This window comes from Daphnia pulex, chromosome 2 (genome assembly GCF_021134715.1).
Source record: "Daphnia pulex isolate KAP4 chromosome 2, ASM2113471v1".
Classification (NCBI taxonomy): Eukaryota; Metazoa; Arthropoda; class Branchiopoda; order Diplostraca; family Daphniidae; genus Daphnia; species Daphnia pulex.
In genome coordinates, this window is record NC_060018.1 from 6,192,746 (window position 1) to 6,212,054 (window position 19,309).

The following is a 19,309-nucleotide window of genomic DNA, read 5'->3' on the forward strand; positions in this document are numbered from 1 at the left end:
ATGGTTAAGCGAATTCAGAAAGCTTTAATTACATGGGCGTGGTGAAGCTTTGCAAAACCTTCCGGCATTCTTTTAAGAGGGCGATGGATGTATCCAAACAAAAGGGGGTGACCCGTGACCGTTAGCAACTGACAAATTTTTTTTTCTAAGGAAGGGGGTGGGAAGAAAGTAAAAATAAGCTTAGTATGAACGGCGTTTAAAGTTTGTTTAAATTAGGACAGATAAACTTTTTCTTTAAATTAGGACAGATAAACTTTTTCTTTATTGCGGAAACGAACGATTCGTGTGAAACGCTGCCGTTCCTATAACATTGCTACCCACAATCATTACATATTAAAGCATTTGTTATCATCATATATAATTAATTAAGAGGATCTTGTTCATTTGGCGACGAGTCGGAGAGGGGCGGCGTCGAAAGGCTTGAGACGTGGTAGTTTAATTTTTTGGGTGATTTTGATGTTGCCAGAAAATGAACGGTGGTAATGTGGCGGCAAACATTTGCAGCATTCCAATTCTGACCATTTGGTCGCTTGAATGCCCTTATCGTGGTGTTGCAGCGAAGGCAGACAAACGAATAAATGTCTGTCCGACTTGACTGATTGCTCGATTTCGGTCGATATACTTGTACTCTGTAGTCAACATCGAAAAGGAAGGGTGCTAAGAGTCCTGATAGAATTTTCCGAGCGATCCATGTTTTTAGGAATTCTATCAACGAATTTTGCTCTTCTTCGACCGATGCAATCGGCTCAGAATGACTATTTGCTGGTGTAGTAGATTTTGGAGTTTTATTACGACTTCCAAGAGAAGAAAACTCTGAAAGAAAATGTAGACCATTGTGCTGACTTGGTTTTTCCTCTACCATTATTGATTGATCATTTTCTATAGGTAATTTCTCAAATTCACATTCATCTTCATTGTCAGAATGTTGTATCAGCTTTGTGGCCATTTCAGCTGCAGTAACAAGTAGATGCTTGTGTCCTGGGAGAATGTTAAATTTCATTGTTCGATTACTGAAGTAATATTTTGCTTCAGATTCAGAGAAGCCCAAGTCAGAAGCATCCAAACAATCTGTTGCATAATTTTCTAATTCTTCAATTAGTTGGTGAGAGGTCAATTTACATAGAGATTGTAGATTATCATATCCACTGCACAAAAGTAGTTTGATCAGATAGTCTGGCAGCTTCAGGCCTAAGCATTGTAAAATTGTTTAGTTAAATAAAGTATATCAAATTAAACACAACAAGGTATATAAATGATTTTACCCTGACTTTCGAAGATATTCCAGATCTGATCAACTTCCATGATGTCTTTATTCCCAACAGCATATGTCTAGTATTAATAATAAGAATATTTAAAAAATTGTATTGATAAATGTCTTCAGCGCAGTAAACACTTAAAATGATGTAAATAACAGATGCACCAAAGATTCATCCTGGATGCTCTAGATAAACAACAAGTCTATAACTAAATCTAACAAAAATTCAAATCCCTGACAACAAATCTTACCAACACAATTCCAAATGGTGAAACTTCTCATCCGTCCAAGAATCTTTTATGGATCACTTCATGGGAAAACGGCTAGAGATTCCGCCATGATGCTTGATTTTTTTCAATTTTCACAACAACATGTAGGTAGATTCTTCGGCGGGCGGCTACGATGCAATACCCCAAATAAAAAAATTAATTTGTGTGTGTTTTTATGGTTTCCTGATGTGATGAAATCTGGACTCCAATCACGAATTGAATACAAATACTTTTAAAATTAAAAATTTACTCTTTCATCGAATTGAATGACATGTGTCACTTGCGAAATTGCAAATCAATAGGCCCATATCCAGGGTTGCAAAAAGTTATTTTACCACCAAAATTTCTTTTTGGGGATGTAAAATTTTAGAAGGAAAAAAATTACGATAACTTTTCAGAAATCTTAATAAATAAAGTATAAGCAAGTAATAAAAGATAAAAATGAAATAAAAATAGAAAACAAATGTCACCTTGCGCTCACCTTGAATCCCCCTCTGTCGTCTACTAGTACTACCAACTCTCAGACAGTCTCTATCCCGAACCCGGTCAATAACGTTTGTTCAAGAAAATTCTTTGCTAGTCAACAATTAAAATGTCTTTGAAGAAAGTTAGCATCGATTCAGTCCCATTGTCTGGACAACGAGTTTTGATTAGGTACCAAAAATATTGTTTCCATCTATATACTTTAACCTTATTAAATTTTCCGGCACTTTTTCGTTCAGGGTGGACTTCAACGTTCCCATGAAAAATGGAGCCATTACTAATACCCAGCGCATTGTTGCAGCTCTTGATACTGTTAAATATGCACTTGAGCAAGGAGCTAAGAGTGTTGTTTTAATGTCTCACTTGGGTCGCCCTGATGGTCATAAGGAAGACAAGTATTCAATGAAACCCGTTGCACCAGTTCTTAAGGAATTGTTGAACAGGCAAGTATTCCTTGGTGATAAGTTTGAAACACTAAAGATTAATAGTTAATGTTCAAAACAGGGAAATCACTTTCCTGGAGGATTGTGTTGGAGCTGATGTAGAGGCTGCCTGTGCTGACCCAGCCCAAGGCTCAGTCATTCTTCTTGAAAACCTCCGCTTCCATGTTGAAGAAGAAGGCAAAGGTGTTGATGCTGCTGGAAATAAGGTATGTTGGTATATTGAAACTAAAATGACATAAACTTTAACAGAAATTGAACTGATGTTTCAGATAAAGGCTGCTAAAGAGGACGTTCAAAAATTCCAAGAGTCCCTGCGCCGGTTGGGTGATGTTTACATCAACGATGCTTTCGGAACAGCTCACCGAGCTCATGCCTCGATGTTGGGAACGGGATTCGATGTTCGAGCGTCCGGTTTCCTCTTGAAGAAGGAGTTGGCTTATTTCGCCAAAGCACTTGATAACCCTGAACGTCCATTCCTGGCTATTCTTGGTGGTGCTAAAGTTGCGGATAAAATCCAGTTGATTGGCAACTTGCTTGACCAAGTTAACGAAATGATCATCGGTGGTGGCATGGCGTACACTTTCCTGAAAGTCATCAACGGCATGCAGGTAAAAAAAAATTAGTGAGGCCAGAGGGAAAACAGCCTATGACTAACAATTGTCGACAAACAGATCGGTAACTCGTTGTTCGACGAGGAAGGATCCAAAATAGTCAAGGATTTGGTAGCCAAAGCAGAGAAAAATGGAGTGAAGCTTCATCTTCCTGTCGACTTTACTTGCGCAGACAAGTTTGCTGAGGACGCTGCTACACAGTCCGCCAGCGTTGAGTCTGGAATTCCCGAAGGTTGGATGGGCTTGGATTGTGGACCAAATACAATTGCACACTTTGTAGACCCAATCCAAAGAGCCAAAACAATTGTTTGGAACGGGTAATAATAGCGTGACCGGATTATGTACAGTTACTAATTGTGTTTCTGTAGACCTGTGGGAGTCTTTGAATTCGAGAAATTTGCCACTGGTACAAAGGCTGTCATGGATGCTGTTGTTCTTGCGACCCAAAACGGCGCCACTACTATCATTGGTAAACCATTTCCCCGGTTTTTCTAGAAGATAAATTTGTTGATTTTCGTTTGATTGAAAAGGTGGAGGAGACACAGCGACCTGCGCTGCCAAATGGGGAACAGAGGACAAGGTTAGCCATGTCTCTACTGGAGGTGGAGCCTCTCTAGAGTTGTTGGAAGGCAAAGTTCTGCCAGGCGTCGCCGCGCTTTCTGATGCATAAATATGATGTCACTTCTTAAATTTTAATCAAACCCAAGCATCAGTCGTTCTTTCAATTGGCAATTTAGTAGAGATTTTGTAAAAAGAAATGGTCCTAAATTAAATGTTTCATTCTGTAATCCAGTTTATGTTTTGCATGAATAATTTGAAATTTCAAGTCAAATATCTAATAAACATCGTTAGTTGAAAGATGAAATCTTTTCTTGTGTGTCACTATAAATCTTTAAATTCTGAAACTCATTCAAGCTCAGTGGTATCTGGTATGTGATAAGATAAAAACTTCACATAAAATATAGGGATATATCCCATATAAGAGAAAGTAGAATGTTAATGTTAATGGGAAAATCGACGACGACGAGAGCCGGGCCCGTGTTAAACTGTACGAGCGTTTTCGTTTTCGTCTGTAGCCTACTGTACGAACGACCATACAGGTCACGTGACTACTGTGACGTCAAAGTCAAATATGGCGGCTTGACGGCGAAGTCTTGGTTTTGACAGAAGTTGTTGAAACTGGAAAATATTAATTATTTCTTACGTGCGACATTTGGTTCATCATCGGCCAAGATTGTGCTGAAGTGAAAATGATATTTTCCTGATTATCTCGTATACGTGATTCTGTCGGAGCACATTGCCTCGTAAGGATCTAAACAGTTATTTCTCTTGTTGCCTAGCTTCGAAGCCGCACAGAAAACAAACGCTTTTCTTTCGTAAACCCCTTGATCCAGATGTGTGATACATCACAATTTACATTTTGTGTTCTCATAAGTGATATGATTCAGAATTCAGCATAGAAGTTGATGATATGCAGAATCTAGCATTATTCCTTTTACATGAAGCTAGGTTACGGGTTGGGTTGTAAATACAAACACTAACAAGCTAATAGCACCTTTCTATTATCCAAGTTTCAATTCTATGCATTTTTTATTGTTAGTGCAAGTTCCCATACAACTTTTTTTTTCAAATTTAAGTTAAATTGTTAACATCCTTCACATTTATATTTGTGTTGGCGGTATAATGTGTGAATGCAAGAAGGTTATAACCCAAAAGACTTTGCATAATAATCTGGATTAATACTACCAATTCCCATATATTGTCTAAGCAATGTTAAAAAACTATGTTGGAATAATGTTGGAATCATGTTTTTCTTATATGTTTTGACAGCTCTACTTATATCTTCGTTGTTTTATACTCTTTTAGATTTTGTGCCGACATCAAATCCATAACATTGCCAACTCTGGACCTTTCTTGAATTGTTGCTGATCTTAGTCCTCAAACTTAATAAATACCAATTATATTAGTTCCACAAAAATGTGGAACATGATGTGTGATGTGATGCCTACTATTACGGAAGATGCCAGCCAACTATCACAAAGATCCTCCCAACTGCTGTCAGGGGAAGAAGGAAACCTTGAACAGCTCATGGTCTCTATGCTGGATGAAAGAGACCGGCTAGTAGATTCTCTACGCGATGCACAAGTATGTTCTCTATTCACCTCATGATTTAGTGTATTTCATCATTTGAGTCTTATCTAGGATCGTATGGGAGAGCTGGAAGCTCGATTAGCTGATGCAGAAAAAGAACGGGATTGCCTTCAACGCCAGATGGCCGCATCTTTACCTCAGGTAAAAATTCAAGAGAAAGGTTTGAGGAATAAAATATAATTTTTTTTTTTTCATGACTTGTAGGAATTGGCGTCATTAACTAAAGAGCTGGCCCAGTCTAGGGAACAGCTTCTGGAAAAAGACGAAGAAATTACCGAACTCAAAGCTGAGAGGAACAACACTAGGGTATTATTCGACTTCATCACACTATATCGCTATAAGGAAATCAAATGCCAACAACGTACTCATTAAATATGTTGTTACTCTGATTATAGCTTCTGTTGGAACACTTGGAATGCTTGGTGTCCCGCCATGAACGATCTTTGCGAATGACGGTTGTCAAGCGACAAGCAGCAAATAGTGCAGGTGTTTCTTCCGAAGTCGAAGTCCTGAAGGCGCTTAAGTCATTATTTGAGCATCATAAAGCCTTGGATGAGAAGGTAACTTTTTTTAAATGAAAATATTGAACAAACTAGAAGACTCTAACTCATCCGTTATTTGTAGGTTCGCGAACGATTGAGGGTGGCGTTAGAACGGACAGCCGGTCTCGAAGAAGAGCTAACAACTACCAAAGAAGAAGTGGGTCCTAAATAATCGTCTTTTTCTTTTTTGTAGTTGGTGTTAACTTTGATGTGGTATTTGCATTTGCAGTTGCAACATTTAAAGAATGGGTCCATGTCAGTGACGCACACCAGCACGGATGGAAATGGTGGTGCAGCTGGTGAGAGTGGTACTAGTGACGTTACTAACGCGACAAATGGAACGTCCGAAGTTTCAGCTGAAGCTAGTAAAATGACGGAACTGCAATCAACGTTGGAGAAACAAAGTAGCGAATTGACGGTTTTACAACGGAGACTATTGGAAGCTGAAGAAGCTCTTCGTGCTGCTCAGAGGGATGCCCAGAGAAGTCAGGAGTTACAGGCCCGACTTCAACGTGATCTTCACGAGAAGAGCGCGCAAAACCAAGATCAGGTTCATTTAATTCAACTGTTTCCATGAAATTGTAATATTTAATGCTCAAATCATTTTTCTACACGTCATTACTATCAGGAGGAGCGCATTGCTACATTAGAGAAACGATACTTGAATGCCCAACGTGAATCAACGTCTCTTCACGACTTGAACGAGCGATTAGAGCAAGAGCTGCGTAATAAAGACGCACAACTTAAGGTATGGGTTTTTAGCTCGTTAACTTTTTATTAGAATTCGTCATATAATCCGATTTTATCAATTACTTTACATAGTTGCAAGAGGACAGGGTCCGCACTATGGAAGAGAAATTGGAGCTGGCTGATCAGAAAGTTACCCAGCTCTCGAAACTACCCGAGGTCCAGCATGAATTAACTCAAGTAAATTATGTTTAACAAAACCCTTCATGTTCATCTCGCTTATCGATTAGCATTATGATTCAAAGGTTCAAGAGCGCCACGGTACGGCTGAGGATCGCATCCAGAGACTGGAAAGCCAATTAGAAGAGAAGTCAACTGAAGTGGCTAAGTTGCAGCAGAGACTGAGGATTAACGAGGAACATAATTCACGTCTATCCTCAACTGTTGATAAGCTTTTACAAGGTAACTTCATTATGCATAATTGCTTTATTGTATCATTTTTTTAAATTTTTGTTTGAAAAACAAACAATACAAACAGAATCAAACGACCGGTTGCAAGTTCATCTCAAAGAGCGTATGTCGGCGCTAGAAGAGAAAAATCACCTAACGCAAGATCTAGATAAATCAAGAAAGTGTCTAGAAGATTCGCTTAAAGAAAAGGTGGAGTTTTTATTTGTTTTTGAAATCTTGAGAGAAATGCTAACAATATCATTGATTTTCAGGCCGAAATCTTGAAAGAACTGAACAAATCGCGTTTAGAGATGGACGGCGTGCGGCGCCAACTTCTCCAACAAGAAATTGCCCTTAATATTCAGCAGACGGACGAGTTGACTCGCTCCCTCTCGCCCCACCCAATGGAAACGTCGTTCGTTGACACGCGTTCCTTACCGCGGTTGCCAAAAGCCCGCAAAGGTGTACGTGGAATGGATGAAGGTGATCAGTGGGGACTCAACAATGCTACCTCTCCATCCATGGGCTTAGATTCCGGACGCAATTGCGATATGAGTGATGTGCGGGTAAACAGTCGAGCAATGGGGGATGAAGATGATGAAGATGAACTAGAAGATCAAGACGAGCGCGACAGTCCACAAGAGGGAGGTATGATGGATGCGGGTCACGACTATCATCATCAAGGCTATCTAAACGACCTCGGTGATCTGGCCGATCTGGGAGCTATGCTCTCTCCTTCCAGCCACACGGACGCCCAGACTCTGGCTCTTATGCTACAGGAGCAATTGGACGCCATCAATCAAGAGATTAGGTTTTTTGACAAAGTTTTTTTTTTATTTCTTTTTTATGAATTCCAATCAACTCAAATTTTTTTTTGTTAAGATTGATTCAAGAGGAAAAGGATAATACGGTAGCTCGAGCCGAAGAGCTTGAATATCGAGTCAGCAGTCTCGACCACTTGGTGACGAATCACGTTCCGGTGACAGGCAGTGGCCGATCCACTCCTCGTGTGAGCGGTGGGAGCGGAGGAGCTGGCGGGACTTCTTCCAATCACAGTCCGGTGGTTCCTTCGAGTTCAGCCGCTGGATACAACAACAATCCAAATGCCAGCAATTCTTCTTCACCATTAACTGCCCAACTAAATCCTGGGAATAACGCCGCTGCTTCACCCCAACGAGACTACCTTCACAAATTTCACACGGTAAGAATCTTATTAAAATCACTATCATTAGTTACTAGTCATTCTATAAATTCGTAAAAAAGTCAACCACCGGCAAACAAGATGTCGAAGCCAGGTAATCCAATTAATTGGTAGCACAACTATAGGTTGCATTTCACCACTGTGTGGCGTGTGAACATATCTGTGAGACTGAATCGTAAAGTGTACAAACAAAATCCGTTGCTCATTTTGATGATCTGTCAAAATAAAACTATAGATCCCTAGAAGCCGAGACATCAACCTATACGAAACACTGGCTGAGTGGTCATCAGGACAAGCGGTACAATTTCCATGCCTCAAAGACATTTGTTTAATTTCTAAATAATCATGATTTACGCAACACAACATCCCTCCCTTGTGAATGGTAGCATGTGCCTTTATTTGCCAACTCAAACCTCCCCTGTGGGACCACTAGCAACTGCGTGGCAAACATTTGGCTAGCTGCATTGTATTTTTGAACATGAAACTAATTCAACAACTGATCGCCTCTTAGCAGCTAAACGCATGTGGATTGGCTTCACTCACAAAAATTGTTTCATCTTTGAATGTTACCTCATTCCACACTTGTTTTTGTCTCTTTCTTTTCCGAAACAGATGGGATGGGCCTACACTTCTGCATCTCCTGAGAGTTCTCTACCCAATACGGTAAGGGAAATCAAATCAAACATAACTTTACTTTAGTGATACATTTTTCTTGATTGTGACGTTACAGCAAGTGTCGACACCCTCTTTCCAGTATCCATCGCTCAGTCAGGGTCAATTAAATGAATCTCAGATGGATTCGCGTTCCCTTCGTCTGGACCGCATCCAACAAGCTCTGGCAATGACTTCCGATGAAATGCGAAGGTAATTTCGTTTCTCCTGTACAAATATCATTAGCTAATTATGAGAAAAGAGTATCTTGACGTCACTAACCGCTAATGCTAACAAACTATCTTTTTCCCTCGCTGCTTTGGACAAAAGTAAACGAACAAAAGATTACTCGGATCACCTCAGGTGCTTTAAACTACTGAGTAGCATGATGCATGATGATCTTCGCTATTGATTTTCTTTTTAAAGAATTATAGCTAACATTTTGAATTGTTGGTTGGCATTAGGAGTTCACTGGGCGAAAGCATCCCTTCAATTACATCTAGCCAGGATTCGTTAGCTCCAGTCGGTCTGTACCAGCGACCGACAGGTATGCCCAATGCTGCCGAGTCTCCGTCTGCGTCGTCGATCCAGCTTCAACAGCAACAACAGCCGCAGAGTCAACGAGCGGAGCAGCATAAGAAGAAAGGAATTAAATCTTCGCTGGGCAAATTCTTCAGCAGCAAGAAGGAGAAGACTGGCAAGAGTAGCAAAGATAGTCTGTCGTCAACCAGTGGGGCCATGTCTCCTTTGGCCAGTCGGAACGATGAGACTAGTGCGAGAGATACCATCGCTTCTCTTAGCATGGGTCTGAACGTCGATCCCGAATGGGGAGTCCCATTGTCGGCAACACCGACTCCTACCGGCACACCGGCATTGGGTCAGAAAGACTTTGATCGTCGAATCAAGCGAAAGTATGAAATATTTCTTTTCCAATTTTCAAAGCGGAGCCAAAGCTAAACATATTTTTCGCTTCCCTTCAGGCATGAACTGCTGGCGGAAGCTATGAAAGCTGGAACACCGTTTGCTCTGTGGAACGGTCCTACAGTTGTAGCTTGGTTGGAATTGTGGGTGGGCATGCCACCCTGGTACGTTGCAGCTTGCAGAGCCAATGTTAAATCAGGAGCCATTATGTCGGCACTTTCGGACACGGAAATCCAGCGGGAAATTGGCATTAGGTACTACGTTGATGATTGTAGTTTGATTTCAATATCTAATATCCAAAATTCTGTCATGTAGCAACCCCCTTCACCGGTTGAAGCTGCGACTGGCCATCCAGGAGATGGTGACTCTCACCTCGCCGTCGGCTCCTCGTACGGCCCGAACCACGTTGGCCTTTGGCGACATGAATCACACATGGGTCGGGCATTATTGGCTCCCATCCCTCGGTCTTACTCAATACCGATCGGCCTTCATGGAGTCGCTAGTGGATGCTCGTATGCTGGACCACCTGACGAAGCGCGAGCTCCGCGGACAGCTCAAGATGGTTGATGCCTTCCATCGAACTAGCCTTCAATACGGCACGTTGCTGCTGAAGCGTCTCAATTACGACCGGCGCTTGCTAGAAGAACGACGACGACAAGCAGATAGTGACAATGAGAGTCGCGACGTTCTCGTTTGGACCAATGAACGAGTCATTCGTTGGGTAGCCGCCATTGGTCTCAAGGTATCGTGAAATATCAAACAGGTTTTATAGTATCATTGAGACATTGTTCAAACCGTGCCGATGTCTACAGGAATTTGCCAATCATCTGCTCGAATCTGGAGTACATGGCGCCCTATTGGCGCTGGATGAGAGTTTCGACAGCAATGCGATGGGATTGGCTTTACAAATTCCTACCCAGAACGTCCAGGTAACCAAGCGTCACGTTGAGTGTACTCAATCCGGTAAACCGCAGCAGCGGGTCGATTTCTTTTTATTTGCTCACCAGGCGAGACAAGTGGTGGAACGCGAGTTTGGCGCTTTATTGGCCTGTATTACTGAGCGTACCCAGGACGGATCCGAGTTCATTAACCAACAGCACACGTCCACACATTTGGCTTGATAGCAGTACGTGTTCCATTCGTCTTATTCTCTATAAAGAAAAGAAAAGATAACCTTCTCCTCCTCTTTTAATATCCGTCTTATTTCACAGCGGACCTGTCTATATTATTATCTATGTCCGCTTATTTCACACAGCAAGTCATGTTTCGTTTACCTAAAGAAAATCCTTCAAGTTCCCAAATCAGACTATTAAAAAAAGCCAGATCAGAAAGTGTAGGGCCAAAATGAAAAGTCAAAATATCCTCTTAAAAGAAATAACATAGCCAGTGCAAAGAAGAAGATAAAAAAAAAAATTAAAAGCTACAAAAATATCTACTGAAGAAGAAAAAAATCCAGGTTTCACGTGTGTTTGTTTCCCCCTCTAAAAATGTAGGAGTTGACCTCTCCTCAATAGCTCCTGTCTCTCATCCAATTCACGCTACATGTACATTCGTCGTGTTTTAGCATCACCTTGTTCACCACGTCTATTCTTCCCTCCATCTCCTTTTCATCCATCCCTGTGTTAATTATTAATATTCTCTTTCAATGTGTCAAAATGATCGTCGTAGAGGCCCTTATTTCTATTCAAACAAAACTAAAAAATAGCTAAGTCTAAGCCAGTACCTCTCCATGGTAACTAAAAACAAAAAAAAAAAACTTTAAAAGAAAACACACACAAAAAAATGCTAACGTAATGCATGTTCTGTGCGCGATTTTTTCCCCTGTTTTAAGGCGTATAAAGGAACGTTGACTACCCGATTGAAAATGGTGATGCTCTTTTGGCGTATGTGAGAGAAGGAATCCGCTCTGGGGATCAAGATGTGCAACTAAGAGTAGAAAGCGTTCCCGATTCGTTGCCTCCCTTCCTTTCGAATCTTCTCGTACCCTCCGTCGTAAAAGAAAAGAAATGAACGTGTTAAGTTCGCCACGGACTTGACTTGAATTTCCTTCCTTTTCTTTTCTTTTAAATTATAACAAGAAATATTTACACTTTTTAGTTTTATATTGAGAATGCCAATACTGATTCACGTAGTTGGCAGTTGGTGCCATTTTTGAGAAAAAGCGACTTTCCACTTCCCCCAGTCTCATCCGAGTATCGGTTTAAATTAAATTTGTTTCTCTTTAATTTCTTTTTCCATTAAATTACTTGAGCAGCAACTAAAGATCCAGTGTGTGTGTAAATACTTGTTTTCTTGAGCGCGTCACTTCTGTCGTAATAACATAATAATAATAACAATTCACTTGATCAAAGGTTACCAAAAAAGCTGCATAATTATAATCTGTAGGGTTTCTTTTAGACAGCCTATCAACGGCAAATCTGAGAAAAAGTTATATCCTCCTCCAACTCGAAAGAAAAAACTAGCAGTCTTATTCATTCATGAGAATAGGCTACCGTATGTAACATTACTTTCAGTGCAAAATTTTTAATTCAATGTGCATCACTCGTCGCTGGCAAAGAAAAAAAAAGAAAAACTAGAAAAAAAAGAATGACATTTACGCCTACTCTTTCTCTCCTTTCCCATTATTGTGCATCTAGTTTTGGGGGGAATGGAATGCTGTAATTGTTGTATACATCCTTTTTTATTATTTCTTTTTCTTCCCTCCCATCCGCATTTTTTATTTCCTCTTCTGACAGTCATTGATGTATTTCTTTGCCACTGTACTTTGGCCGTTTCCCAAATTGTGTCTCGTTTTTATTGTATTATTTTTTTTTTTCAACTATCCGGTCCATAGATTTTCCTCCCCCGCTTCACCTCGCCAAAACACAGAAGAGACACATTTATAGAAAACAAAAAAAAACCAGAAGAATGAAAGTCAATTGACTATGATTAATTTCAATGTTTAACACACATACACTCCACATACACACACGAACACAAACAACCACTTCACTGTCTCCACCCACTGCGTGTTCTGCATCATCGGTCTACTATCACTTTTCACACTTCTTATTGGATTGCTTCGCGTGACTGATTGGCGAGTCCGTCGCAATCCGTGCGTTTCCTTTCGTTCAATCTATCTCTCCCCCCCATTTTCTTTTATATCCCATGAACACGCAAATAACAACCGACACACACGAGAGATGGAGTTTTGTTTTGGTTCATTGTAAAACTTTTGATCACGAGAATTTCTTTTTATGAGTATCTCTCCCTCCAAACCCCTCCCCCCTCCCTCGTGATGTACGGTCCGATTAAAGGAAGCGGAACAAAAATATCAGTGTGCGATATGTGAAAACAAAAAAAAAACACCCAAAAGTTGTTCAATTTCTTTTTAAGTTTCTCATCATCTCATCATTTTATTATTATGACAATTATTATCGTCTCTCTGTACTCGACGCTGAAAAGACAAAAATTTTTGTTTGGTTTTTTGTAGAGAGGTGAGGACAAACGCCAACTCACATGTTCAGGATACAAGTTTTTAGAAAAGAAAAGCAGTCGAGAATGGAAGGACAAGAGGAGGAACAAGAAATTAGTCAAAAACAATTTTGATCTAACACAAAAAAAACCGCGAGTGAAATAAATTTCTCTTCTCTCTATTTCCCATCGTCCGAAGAAGAGGGAAGAACATCGGAGAGCATTTGTAAAAACAACTTTTTTTTTCAACGACAATAAATGCAAAAGAAAATTTTTATGCTGGCCAGAGGCAGACACATCAAAAGTGGGCAGTTTCTTATTTGAAACACTGTTGTGGCAGTTTCGAAGTTAATACAGTTATATAATACCGAAAAGGAGGGGAGAGCGAAAGATGGGTGTGTCACAGAGGAATGAACATTTGTTGTTGCTGTCAAGTTTTTTTTTCGGTTGATTAAGAAAGAAAAGAAAATTTCATCAATAAGGGAGTAGAGTTTGTAGAGCGCAGTTAAGTTAAAGATCACGAGCTTCACAGTTGAAACGAATAAGACGTAAAATGGTCGACGCACGTTTTTCTTTTTGTTCAAGCAACCGTCAGTCAGGATCAATCCATACGTCGCACTCGTATATATATAAAAAGCCAGTTATCCGCAGGATAAATAAATATCACTCTGGATTTGTTGTGTGTTAAAAATCAGACATTCGACGACAAAAGTGTGTTTTTCCTTGTTTGTTCAAAGTACGAATGAGTAATGAAAAAATAAAGAGACGAAGCGAAGAACGACATTTGTTTCCGTTGGGATCAATCCGTGTTTTTGAAGTATTTCTTTTGTAAATTTGTGTGTTCCTTTTGTTCTTCATACGTTGAAAGTGTGTGTGTGTGTGTACGTGCGTGTAGGGGTGCTGTTTTTGTTGTTTGCGGCCGATTGTCGATCCGGACCGCTCTTTGGTAGGATTTTTGTTTCGTTTCGTATTCCATAGCTGAGTGTGTGTGTGTGTAGACCACAAGAGGGTTAACTATGACCGTCTTCGAGCAGAACCTCTTCGCTGGTCTCGTGGTTCGGGTAGTGAGGCGGCACAGAGCCGGACAGAAACCACTCTGAGCGGGTGCGCATGCGTGCCGTCTGTCTCTCGTGCACCTGCCAGGATTCAACGGTAGATAGGGGAAAGATGAGGAAGTAAACAAAAACAAAAATCTTATTTAATAATTGCGTGCCACTGCCGATTAGTTGTGAGGACGAAGACTAGAGAAAACTGGACGGAACACGAATCAAATGGTCAGGATCACCAAAAATCAAAAATGGGTGTCCCTTTTTATTACAAACTGCTTGAATAAGAAAAAAAGGACGAACTACCAACTAGAACGACACATTTTAAATCTAAAACATTGAAACGCGCTACTAACTACTGGTGCAAATGAACGAGACGGTTGAGTGATTAAGAGAAACAAACATTTAAATGAGAGAAAAAAAAACTTATGGCTCAATGGATGAGCTTGTTAAAAAGCTGGCTGTTAGGAGCAATTCTTCTTCTTCAAGCAAATTGGAATCAGAACCAGAACCCTGAGGAATAATCAAGCTGTTGTGACGACGGACCTGAGGTAGAAGGGTGAGCGATTTTGTGGCATCGTTGATGTTGGAGCGAGAACTTCTTCGCTCTTCCAGCGGCCTCGAAGACCTGATGGCGGCCACATGCCGACATTGGCTGTTGCTACTGCTTCGACTTCCGCTGCTCGAGCTACCGATGCTACTTATGGGCGATTCAGGACAACTGACATCTGCTCCACAATTGGCGCCCATCTATTGCATCAGAATGTAGGTGAGGGAGAGAAGAAAAAAACACAATAAACATTGGTGTGAATGAATACAAAAGAACCAAACTTAAACAGCCGTAATATAATAGAAAAACTGACTCTGAAATTTTCGTCGCCTTCTAAACTGACGCTGAGTCGTGCTGATTCCAGCATATCAGAGTTATCGCCGCCACAAGCTTCTGGATAAATATTTAAGGATTCACTAGTGCTGCCATGGTCCTCTGAGGAGTGTCCTCCACCTAATTGATTATTCAAGTTGAAAATAAAAGTATTGGCATGTGTCATGCTCCATTTCTCTCCGTCATCTGTGCAGGGAATAATACCTATGCTAAAGGCAGGTTGCCACGTAAGAGCGGCATACTGAAGCCAAGTCATTTCTGCTTCTAGTGATATGGGACCTATTTTTCGAATGTTGTGTAAGTAAGCATAAAAAAACATGCTGGCATAAAGAGTGATTAAGGGCAATGCTAGCAAATACCGGGCAAGGGCAAGGCGTTGGGCGGTCGACCAAAGTCCATGATCCAGGCGTCGTCGATTTTCAAACATCGGCCGGTGATTCGTGAGTAATATCGGTAGTTCTCCGTTCCGAAAAGATTACACGTACCGAAGTGATCGATGAGGAACTTCATAATCTTTGTAGCTGCCTGGAGTAGACGTCTTGAATTTAGTAATGAAATTATATCCGCGCAATCGTGCCCAGTCGAGCCAAAGAAGAATAGACCACACCAAAGACAGGAAATCCGCGCAACGAAGTGAAACCAGATATGAAAAAGCGAATGAAAATTACCTCAACGTCCTCCTATGGCCACAAGTTAAGGGGAGCGTTGGGGTAATTAGAAATGAAATGTGAACTTTCATAAGCAAAATGTGATAGCCGAAACGATGATGAAATGAGAACAGGTTTGACAGTTGTGTTGACCTACAGTACCTTGAAGCGAATGACATCATCCATTGTGGCTTGTCTGCCAGCCCCTACACACGTGTGGAAAAAAGACGGTGCAACTGATACGCCCAATGCTTCACTACTCATTCCGCTGCTGGGGACGACGCTAGCAGATGACGAAGAAAGGGAAACCGCTCGAAAGGTGCCGAAAAGTAACACTAAAAGCTGCTGCGTACACCTGGGCAATTCACTTATAATCCTATTGGAATTCAAACAGAAAATGAGATCCTGAATTGATTCAATTGGAAAATGGACACATACCTTCGGACTTCTTCTTGTTTAAATTTCAAATCTGGAGATTCGCCAGAGGACAGTAGGACATCAAATAGCTGCTTCTCAGCCTCAACACCGAACACACCGTCAGGCAGTTTACGTAAAAATTTTTTGACAACAGAAGAGATGGTGTGAACGCTGAAATTAGCAATGTTCACCAATCTCCCAGTTTGAAGAAAATGAATCAATTTTTTCATGTTGGCTTGGTGTCCGGGCGCTCGAAACACGTCCCGTTTGTTTGGTCCCTCTTTATTCAGCTTCAGTATTAGGACCTAAGATATTCCATTCAACCAAGTTTTAGTGGAAAGCATGAACAAAATTGTTACAACTGTGTTGCGATAAAACTTACCAGCAAGGGCCCAGGAATGTCTGGTTTACATATTTGATCAAATGGAACTCCAAATTTGACTCTGTAGGGTGAAATTTTGTTAGGCAATATATCGATAATTCATTTCTGTCACCAATAAAAACACTCACTTTTCCATACGGCAAGGATAAGGGGCTGGTGCGTGTGCACAGGAGGCAACAGCACTCCCCAGATGGGCAGCTCTGCGTTGCATTTTGACTGCCCAAGCACTCATTCCACGGTAAATCTCAACAGTCTGTGTAGCAGTCGCGGCATCCTAAGACTGAATACGACGGAAAGCGCAACAGGAACACAGGCACAAGAGAGAGAAAAAAACCCGTTACGTTTCAACCTTTGGAATCGGTTCCCACCGCTCGAAACTGTTTTCTCGTGAAGAGCTTTAATGACAGTTAAAAAGTACCGCCCACAAATCGGGCAAGGACCGAGCAAACCGCATCGGAACTCGGCAGCAGACTGGACTAAATAGAATGATAGTATTATACCTTTCTTTTAATACATTGAATCCGATGTGGTTAGTAAATTCGAGCATACACAAAAAAGAAGTTTTGACAGGAAAGAGGAGGGTCAGCTTCGTCTTCAATGGCGTAGAGGCATTGCCAGATCTCGACATTTCTGACAACACACCCTACATAAACATAACACGCAATGAAAAATGGAAAATAGACATATATTCAACGGGAATGGTGCATTCCGACAGGTTTCCTGCCAGCCCTCCGTTTAGTGATTTTGTAATTAGAAAGTTGGACTGAAATCTCTTGACTAAATCATCAAAAACAGTTGGCGCTGTTGATAACGAACAACATCACGAGTTTGAGCTTTCGTTTCCGTAATGGGAGGCTATCGTCCATGAAAGAGAAAGTTCCCATTTCTCTGAGGGCAATTATTCTTTAAAGATTTCAGATAAGGTCGCATTTTAGTTGTTTTTTCAGATATTCATATACAGTCGCACACCTATATGCAGATTGAGCTAGAGGCCAACATGTGTGATCCCTCTGGCTAAAGAAAGTGCTCATTTCAATTTATAGATGGGACATATAAGAAGGAAAACAAATTGAATCGGATACACCACCTCTTTTTCTGTTGCACAACGTGAACGTGACAGTTGGCTCAGTGTATTGATTTAGCAGTTTATTATCTCTCTGCATCAATCGAAAAAGTCGAAACCAGCAGTTGCTGAACTAACACTAATTTAAGTTGTGTAGAAAACAGCTAGTCAATTCTAATTTTTCATATTCTCCGAAAGAAGAATCGATACAAGAATTGAACCGATTTAGAAATCTGGTTAGATGGTTTTTATATCCCGACATGAAATACGGGGGTGGGTGGGAAGACTCCCGCAGCCCAACAAGATTGCCTCATAAAAACTCTGCATCCAGTATCTAAGGTGCGCTGCTTTCACGTTTGTTCCCATCCCGAAAGGTGTGTGGTAGACGAGGACAAACAGTAGGCAATGTCCGAGAATATTCGATCCGTTTCCTCGAGATTAAACCGTGTGTGTGTTCAACATGCCGAGCTATAGCACTGCACAGCAGTGAATGAGAATGTAAGCTCAGTCCAGGCTATAAAAGCGCGGGGGGTTTCTATCCTACTTGAATGGTCCTCAATCAAAAGAATATCACCCCATTTTTTTGTATTCTACAGGATCGGATTTAACAGGAAAAAAGGAAATCGGAGGATGTTGTGTGTGGGTCTCGACGTATAAGATTCCGCGACACACGCGTCGATTTAATAATCTCAGGTCCGCAGTTCAATAATAACCCCTTTGCTGGGTTTACGTACATGGAAATGTGTCCTTTCTTTGGATGTGAATAAGCAAAAAAGATGTAAGGAAGATGTATGCCTCTATAGGCATCGATGAATTCCCACTCGCTGATGTGCGTGTTATGTGCAAGTCTTTGGACAAGTGAAACTTTGGGTGGTATATTGCGCACACCGTCCACATTCGCCGCTCTACTCGGCAAACTTCAGTGGGAACCTTAACCAGGCGTGTTTCTGGATACTTTGAGACTGATGTTCGACGTCATTCATGTGAAGCTTAATTTATTTACATAATTGTCGGAAACATATGATTTACTTATTTACCTTTAGCTTTATTTTGCTCCGAGTGTAGTAGTATAGACAATAGACTATTACAGTATAGATGACGCTCGTCCAATTGGCAGCTACATTTGTTCTTGTGAATTCATTCGCCAGAGTGGTAAAGATCATTACATGCACAATTAGTCTCTCTTGTGTTCTAGTTCAGGATTGCTGCCCAAGGACAGTCGAACTATATTACCACCCTACTGCAAAGCCACTCCTATACCTGAGAACATACCGTAGCCCAACAGGGGAAGAACTTTTGAACTGTATTTAGAGCAACTTTGTGAACTACACTACACCAACAGAAAGCTCTTACTACAAGCGAGAGATGAACAACTTTTTTTGGAGGGAAAATATCACTGGAACTTTGGTATCCATGAACGAATTCGTATATATACAAACCGCAAAGTTCATCTTGGTCGTCGTGATGAAAGTGCACGTACACAGAGATGGTGTGGATAAAGTTGATCAATTGTTAACTCACAATGTTTGCCATATTGCTTGCCATCATATTAACTGTGCTACAGGCATCAGGATTTCTGACATTTCTTTCATGAATCTTGTTCGTCCAAGGGGATTCGTGAATCGGACTGAATGACTTTTTTCTATCCTCCAGCGATCGACGGTCGATAAGGACACACGCTTCTTTTTCTCTTCCGGCGCGATCGTTAAACTATTGCTGGATAGAATAAGGAGCGCTAAATCGGCTTCGATGAT

The 19,309-nt window shown here is 41.0% G+C and overlaps 4 protein-coding genes across 10 annotated transcripts; 2 read left to right on the forward strand and 2 right to left on the reverse strand.

The window, feature by feature from the left end:
• Positions 1–239: 239 nt before the first annotated feature.
• On the reverse strand, positions 240–1,923 carry LOC124188647. Of its 2 annotated transcripts, none has more exons than XM_046581436.1 (3): positions 1,507–1,923; positions 1,263–1,329; positions 240–1,188 (listed from the first exon to the last, which is right to left on the reverse strand). In XM_046581436.1, the coding sequence occupies exons 2-3, from the start codon at positions 1,300–1,302 to the stop codon at positions 362–364; spliced, it is 867 nt and encodes a 288-aa protein (XP_046437392.1). In that variant the 5' UTR covers positions 1,303–1,329; positions 1,507–1,923; the 3' UTR covers positions 240–361. The 2 variants fall into 2 exon arrangements, with proteins under 2 accessions (XP_046437392.1, XP_046437394.1); XM_046581438.1 differs by having other exon boundaries at positions 1,263–1,441; positions 1,507–1,841.
• Positions 1,924–2,035: 112 nt separating this feature from the next.
• On the forward strand, positions 2,036–3,919 carry LOC124188645 (probable phosphoglycerate kinase). Its single transcript, XM_046581433.1, has 7 exons — positions 2,036–2,178; positions 2,247–2,450; positions 2,512–2,656; positions 2,720–3,058; positions 3,122–3,378; positions 3,430–3,530; positions 3,592–3,919. Exons 1-7 carry the CDS (start codon positions 2,117–2,119, stop codon positions 3,729–3,731), a joined length of 1,248 nt encoding a protein of 415 aa, XP_046437389.1. The 5' UTR covers positions 2,036–2,116; the 3' UTR covers positions 3,732–3,919.
• Positions 3,920–4,139: 220 nt separating this feature from the next.
• On the forward strand, positions 4,140–12,239 carry LOC124188377 (liprin-alpha-2-like). 4 transcript variants are annotated; one of them, XM_046580959.1, is made up of 22 exons: positions 4,166–4,365; positions 4,928–5,206; positions 5,264–5,353; positions 5,417–5,518; positions 5,608–5,772; positions 5,837–5,911; positions 5,984–6,304; positions 6,383–6,502; positions 6,577–6,681; positions 6,747–6,903; positions 6,980–7,101; positions 7,164–7,702; positions 7,774–8,092; positions 8,328–8,390; positions 8,705–8,755; positions 8,823–8,956; positions 9,074–9,106; positions 9,208–9,654; positions 9,724–9,918; positions 9,980–10,406; positions 10,477–10,593; positions 10,672–12,239. In XM_046580959.1, exons 2-22 carry the CDS (start codon positions 5,039–5,041, stop codon positions 10,783–10,785), a joined length of 3,864 nt encoding a protein of 1,287 aa, XP_046436915.1. In that variant the 5' UTR covers positions 4,166–4,365; positions 4,928–5,038; the 3' UTR covers positions 10,786–12,239. The 4 variants fall into 4 exon arrangements, with proteins under 4 accessions (XP_046436918.1, XP_046436917.1, XP_046436915.1 ...); XM_046580961.1 differs by lacking the exon at positions 8,328–8,390 and having other exon boundaries at positions 4,161–4,365; XM_046580960.1 differs by lacking the exon at positions 9,074–9,106.
• A 1,323-nt stretch (positions 12,240–13,562) lies between these two features.
• Positions 13,563–17,145, reverse strand: LOC124188379. 3 transcript variants are annotated; one of them, XM_046580963.1, is made up of 11 exons: positions 16,993–17,145; positions 16,621–16,772; positions 16,493–16,553; positions 16,132–16,415; positions 15,856–16,069; positions 15,715–15,726; positions 15,406–15,571; positions 15,251–15,325; positions 15,027–15,166; positions 14,710–14,913; positions 13,563–14,253 (listed from the first exon to the last, which is right to left on the reverse strand). In XM_046580963.1, exons 2-11 carry the CDS (start codon positions 16,722–16,724, stop codon positions 14,128–14,130), a joined length of 1,386 nt encoding a protein of 461 aa, XP_046436919.1. In that variant the 5' UTR covers positions 16,725–16,772; positions 16,993–17,145; the 3' UTR covers positions 13,563–14,127. The 3 variants fall into 3 exon arrangements, with proteins under 3 accessions (XP_046436919.1, XP_046436921.1, XP_046436920.1); XM_046580965.1 differs by lacking the exon at positions 15,715–15,726; XM_046580964.1 differs by lacking the exon at positions 16,993–17,145 and having other exon boundaries at positions 16,621–16,986.
• Positions 17,146–19,309: the final 2,164 nt, after the last annotated feature.

Excerpts from the sequence above, each read along its gene's own strand:
- LOC124188647 (XM_046581436.1), bottom strand. The coding sequence starts at position 1,302 with ATGGAAGTTGATCAGATCTGGAATATCTTCGAAAGTCAGG. Across the intron at positions 1,189-1,262 it reads GAATATCTTCGAAAGTCAGG|GCCTGAAGCTGCCAGACTAT; the intron begins GTAAAATCATTT and ends TACAATGCTTAG.
- LOC124188645 (XM_046581433.1), top strand. The coding sequence starts at position 2,117 with ATGTCTTTGAAGAAAGTTAGCATCGATTCAGTCCCATTGTCTGGACAA. Across the intron at positions 2,179-2,246 it reads GGACAACGAGTTTTGATTAG|GGTGGACTTCAACGTTCCCA; the intron begins GTACCAAAAATA and ends TTTTTCGTTCAG. Across the intron at positions 3,379-3,429 it reads AAAACAATTGTTTGGAACGG|ACCTGTGGGAGTCTTTGAAT; the intron begins GTAATAATAGCG and ends GTGTTTCTGTAG.
- LOC124188377 (XM_046580959.1), top strand. The coding sequence starts at position 5,039 with ATGTGGAACATGATGTGTGATGTGATGCCTACTATTACGGAAGATGCC. Across the intron at positions 6,503-6,576 it reads ATAAAGACGCACAACTTAAG|TTGCAAGAGGACAGGGTCCG; the intron begins GTATGGGTTTTT and ends TACTTTACATAG. Across the intron at positions 6,904-6,979 it reads TGTTGATAAGCTTTTACAAG|AATCAAACGACCGGTTGCAA; the intron begins GTAACTTCATTA and ends CAATACAAACAG.
- LOC124188379 (XM_046580963.1), bottom strand. The coding sequence starts at position 16,724 with ATGAGTGCTTGGGCAGTCAAAATGCAACGCAGAGCTGCCCATCTGGGG. Across the intron at positions 15,167-15,250 it reads GCAACCTGCCTTTAGCATAG|GTGGAGGACACTCCTCAGAG; the intron begins GTATTATTCCCT and ends ATAATCAATTAG. Across the intron at positions 14,254-14,709 it reads CGCTCACCCTTCTACCTCAG|GTGCACGAGAGACAGACGGC; the intron begins GTCCGTCGTCAC and ends GAATCCTGGCAG.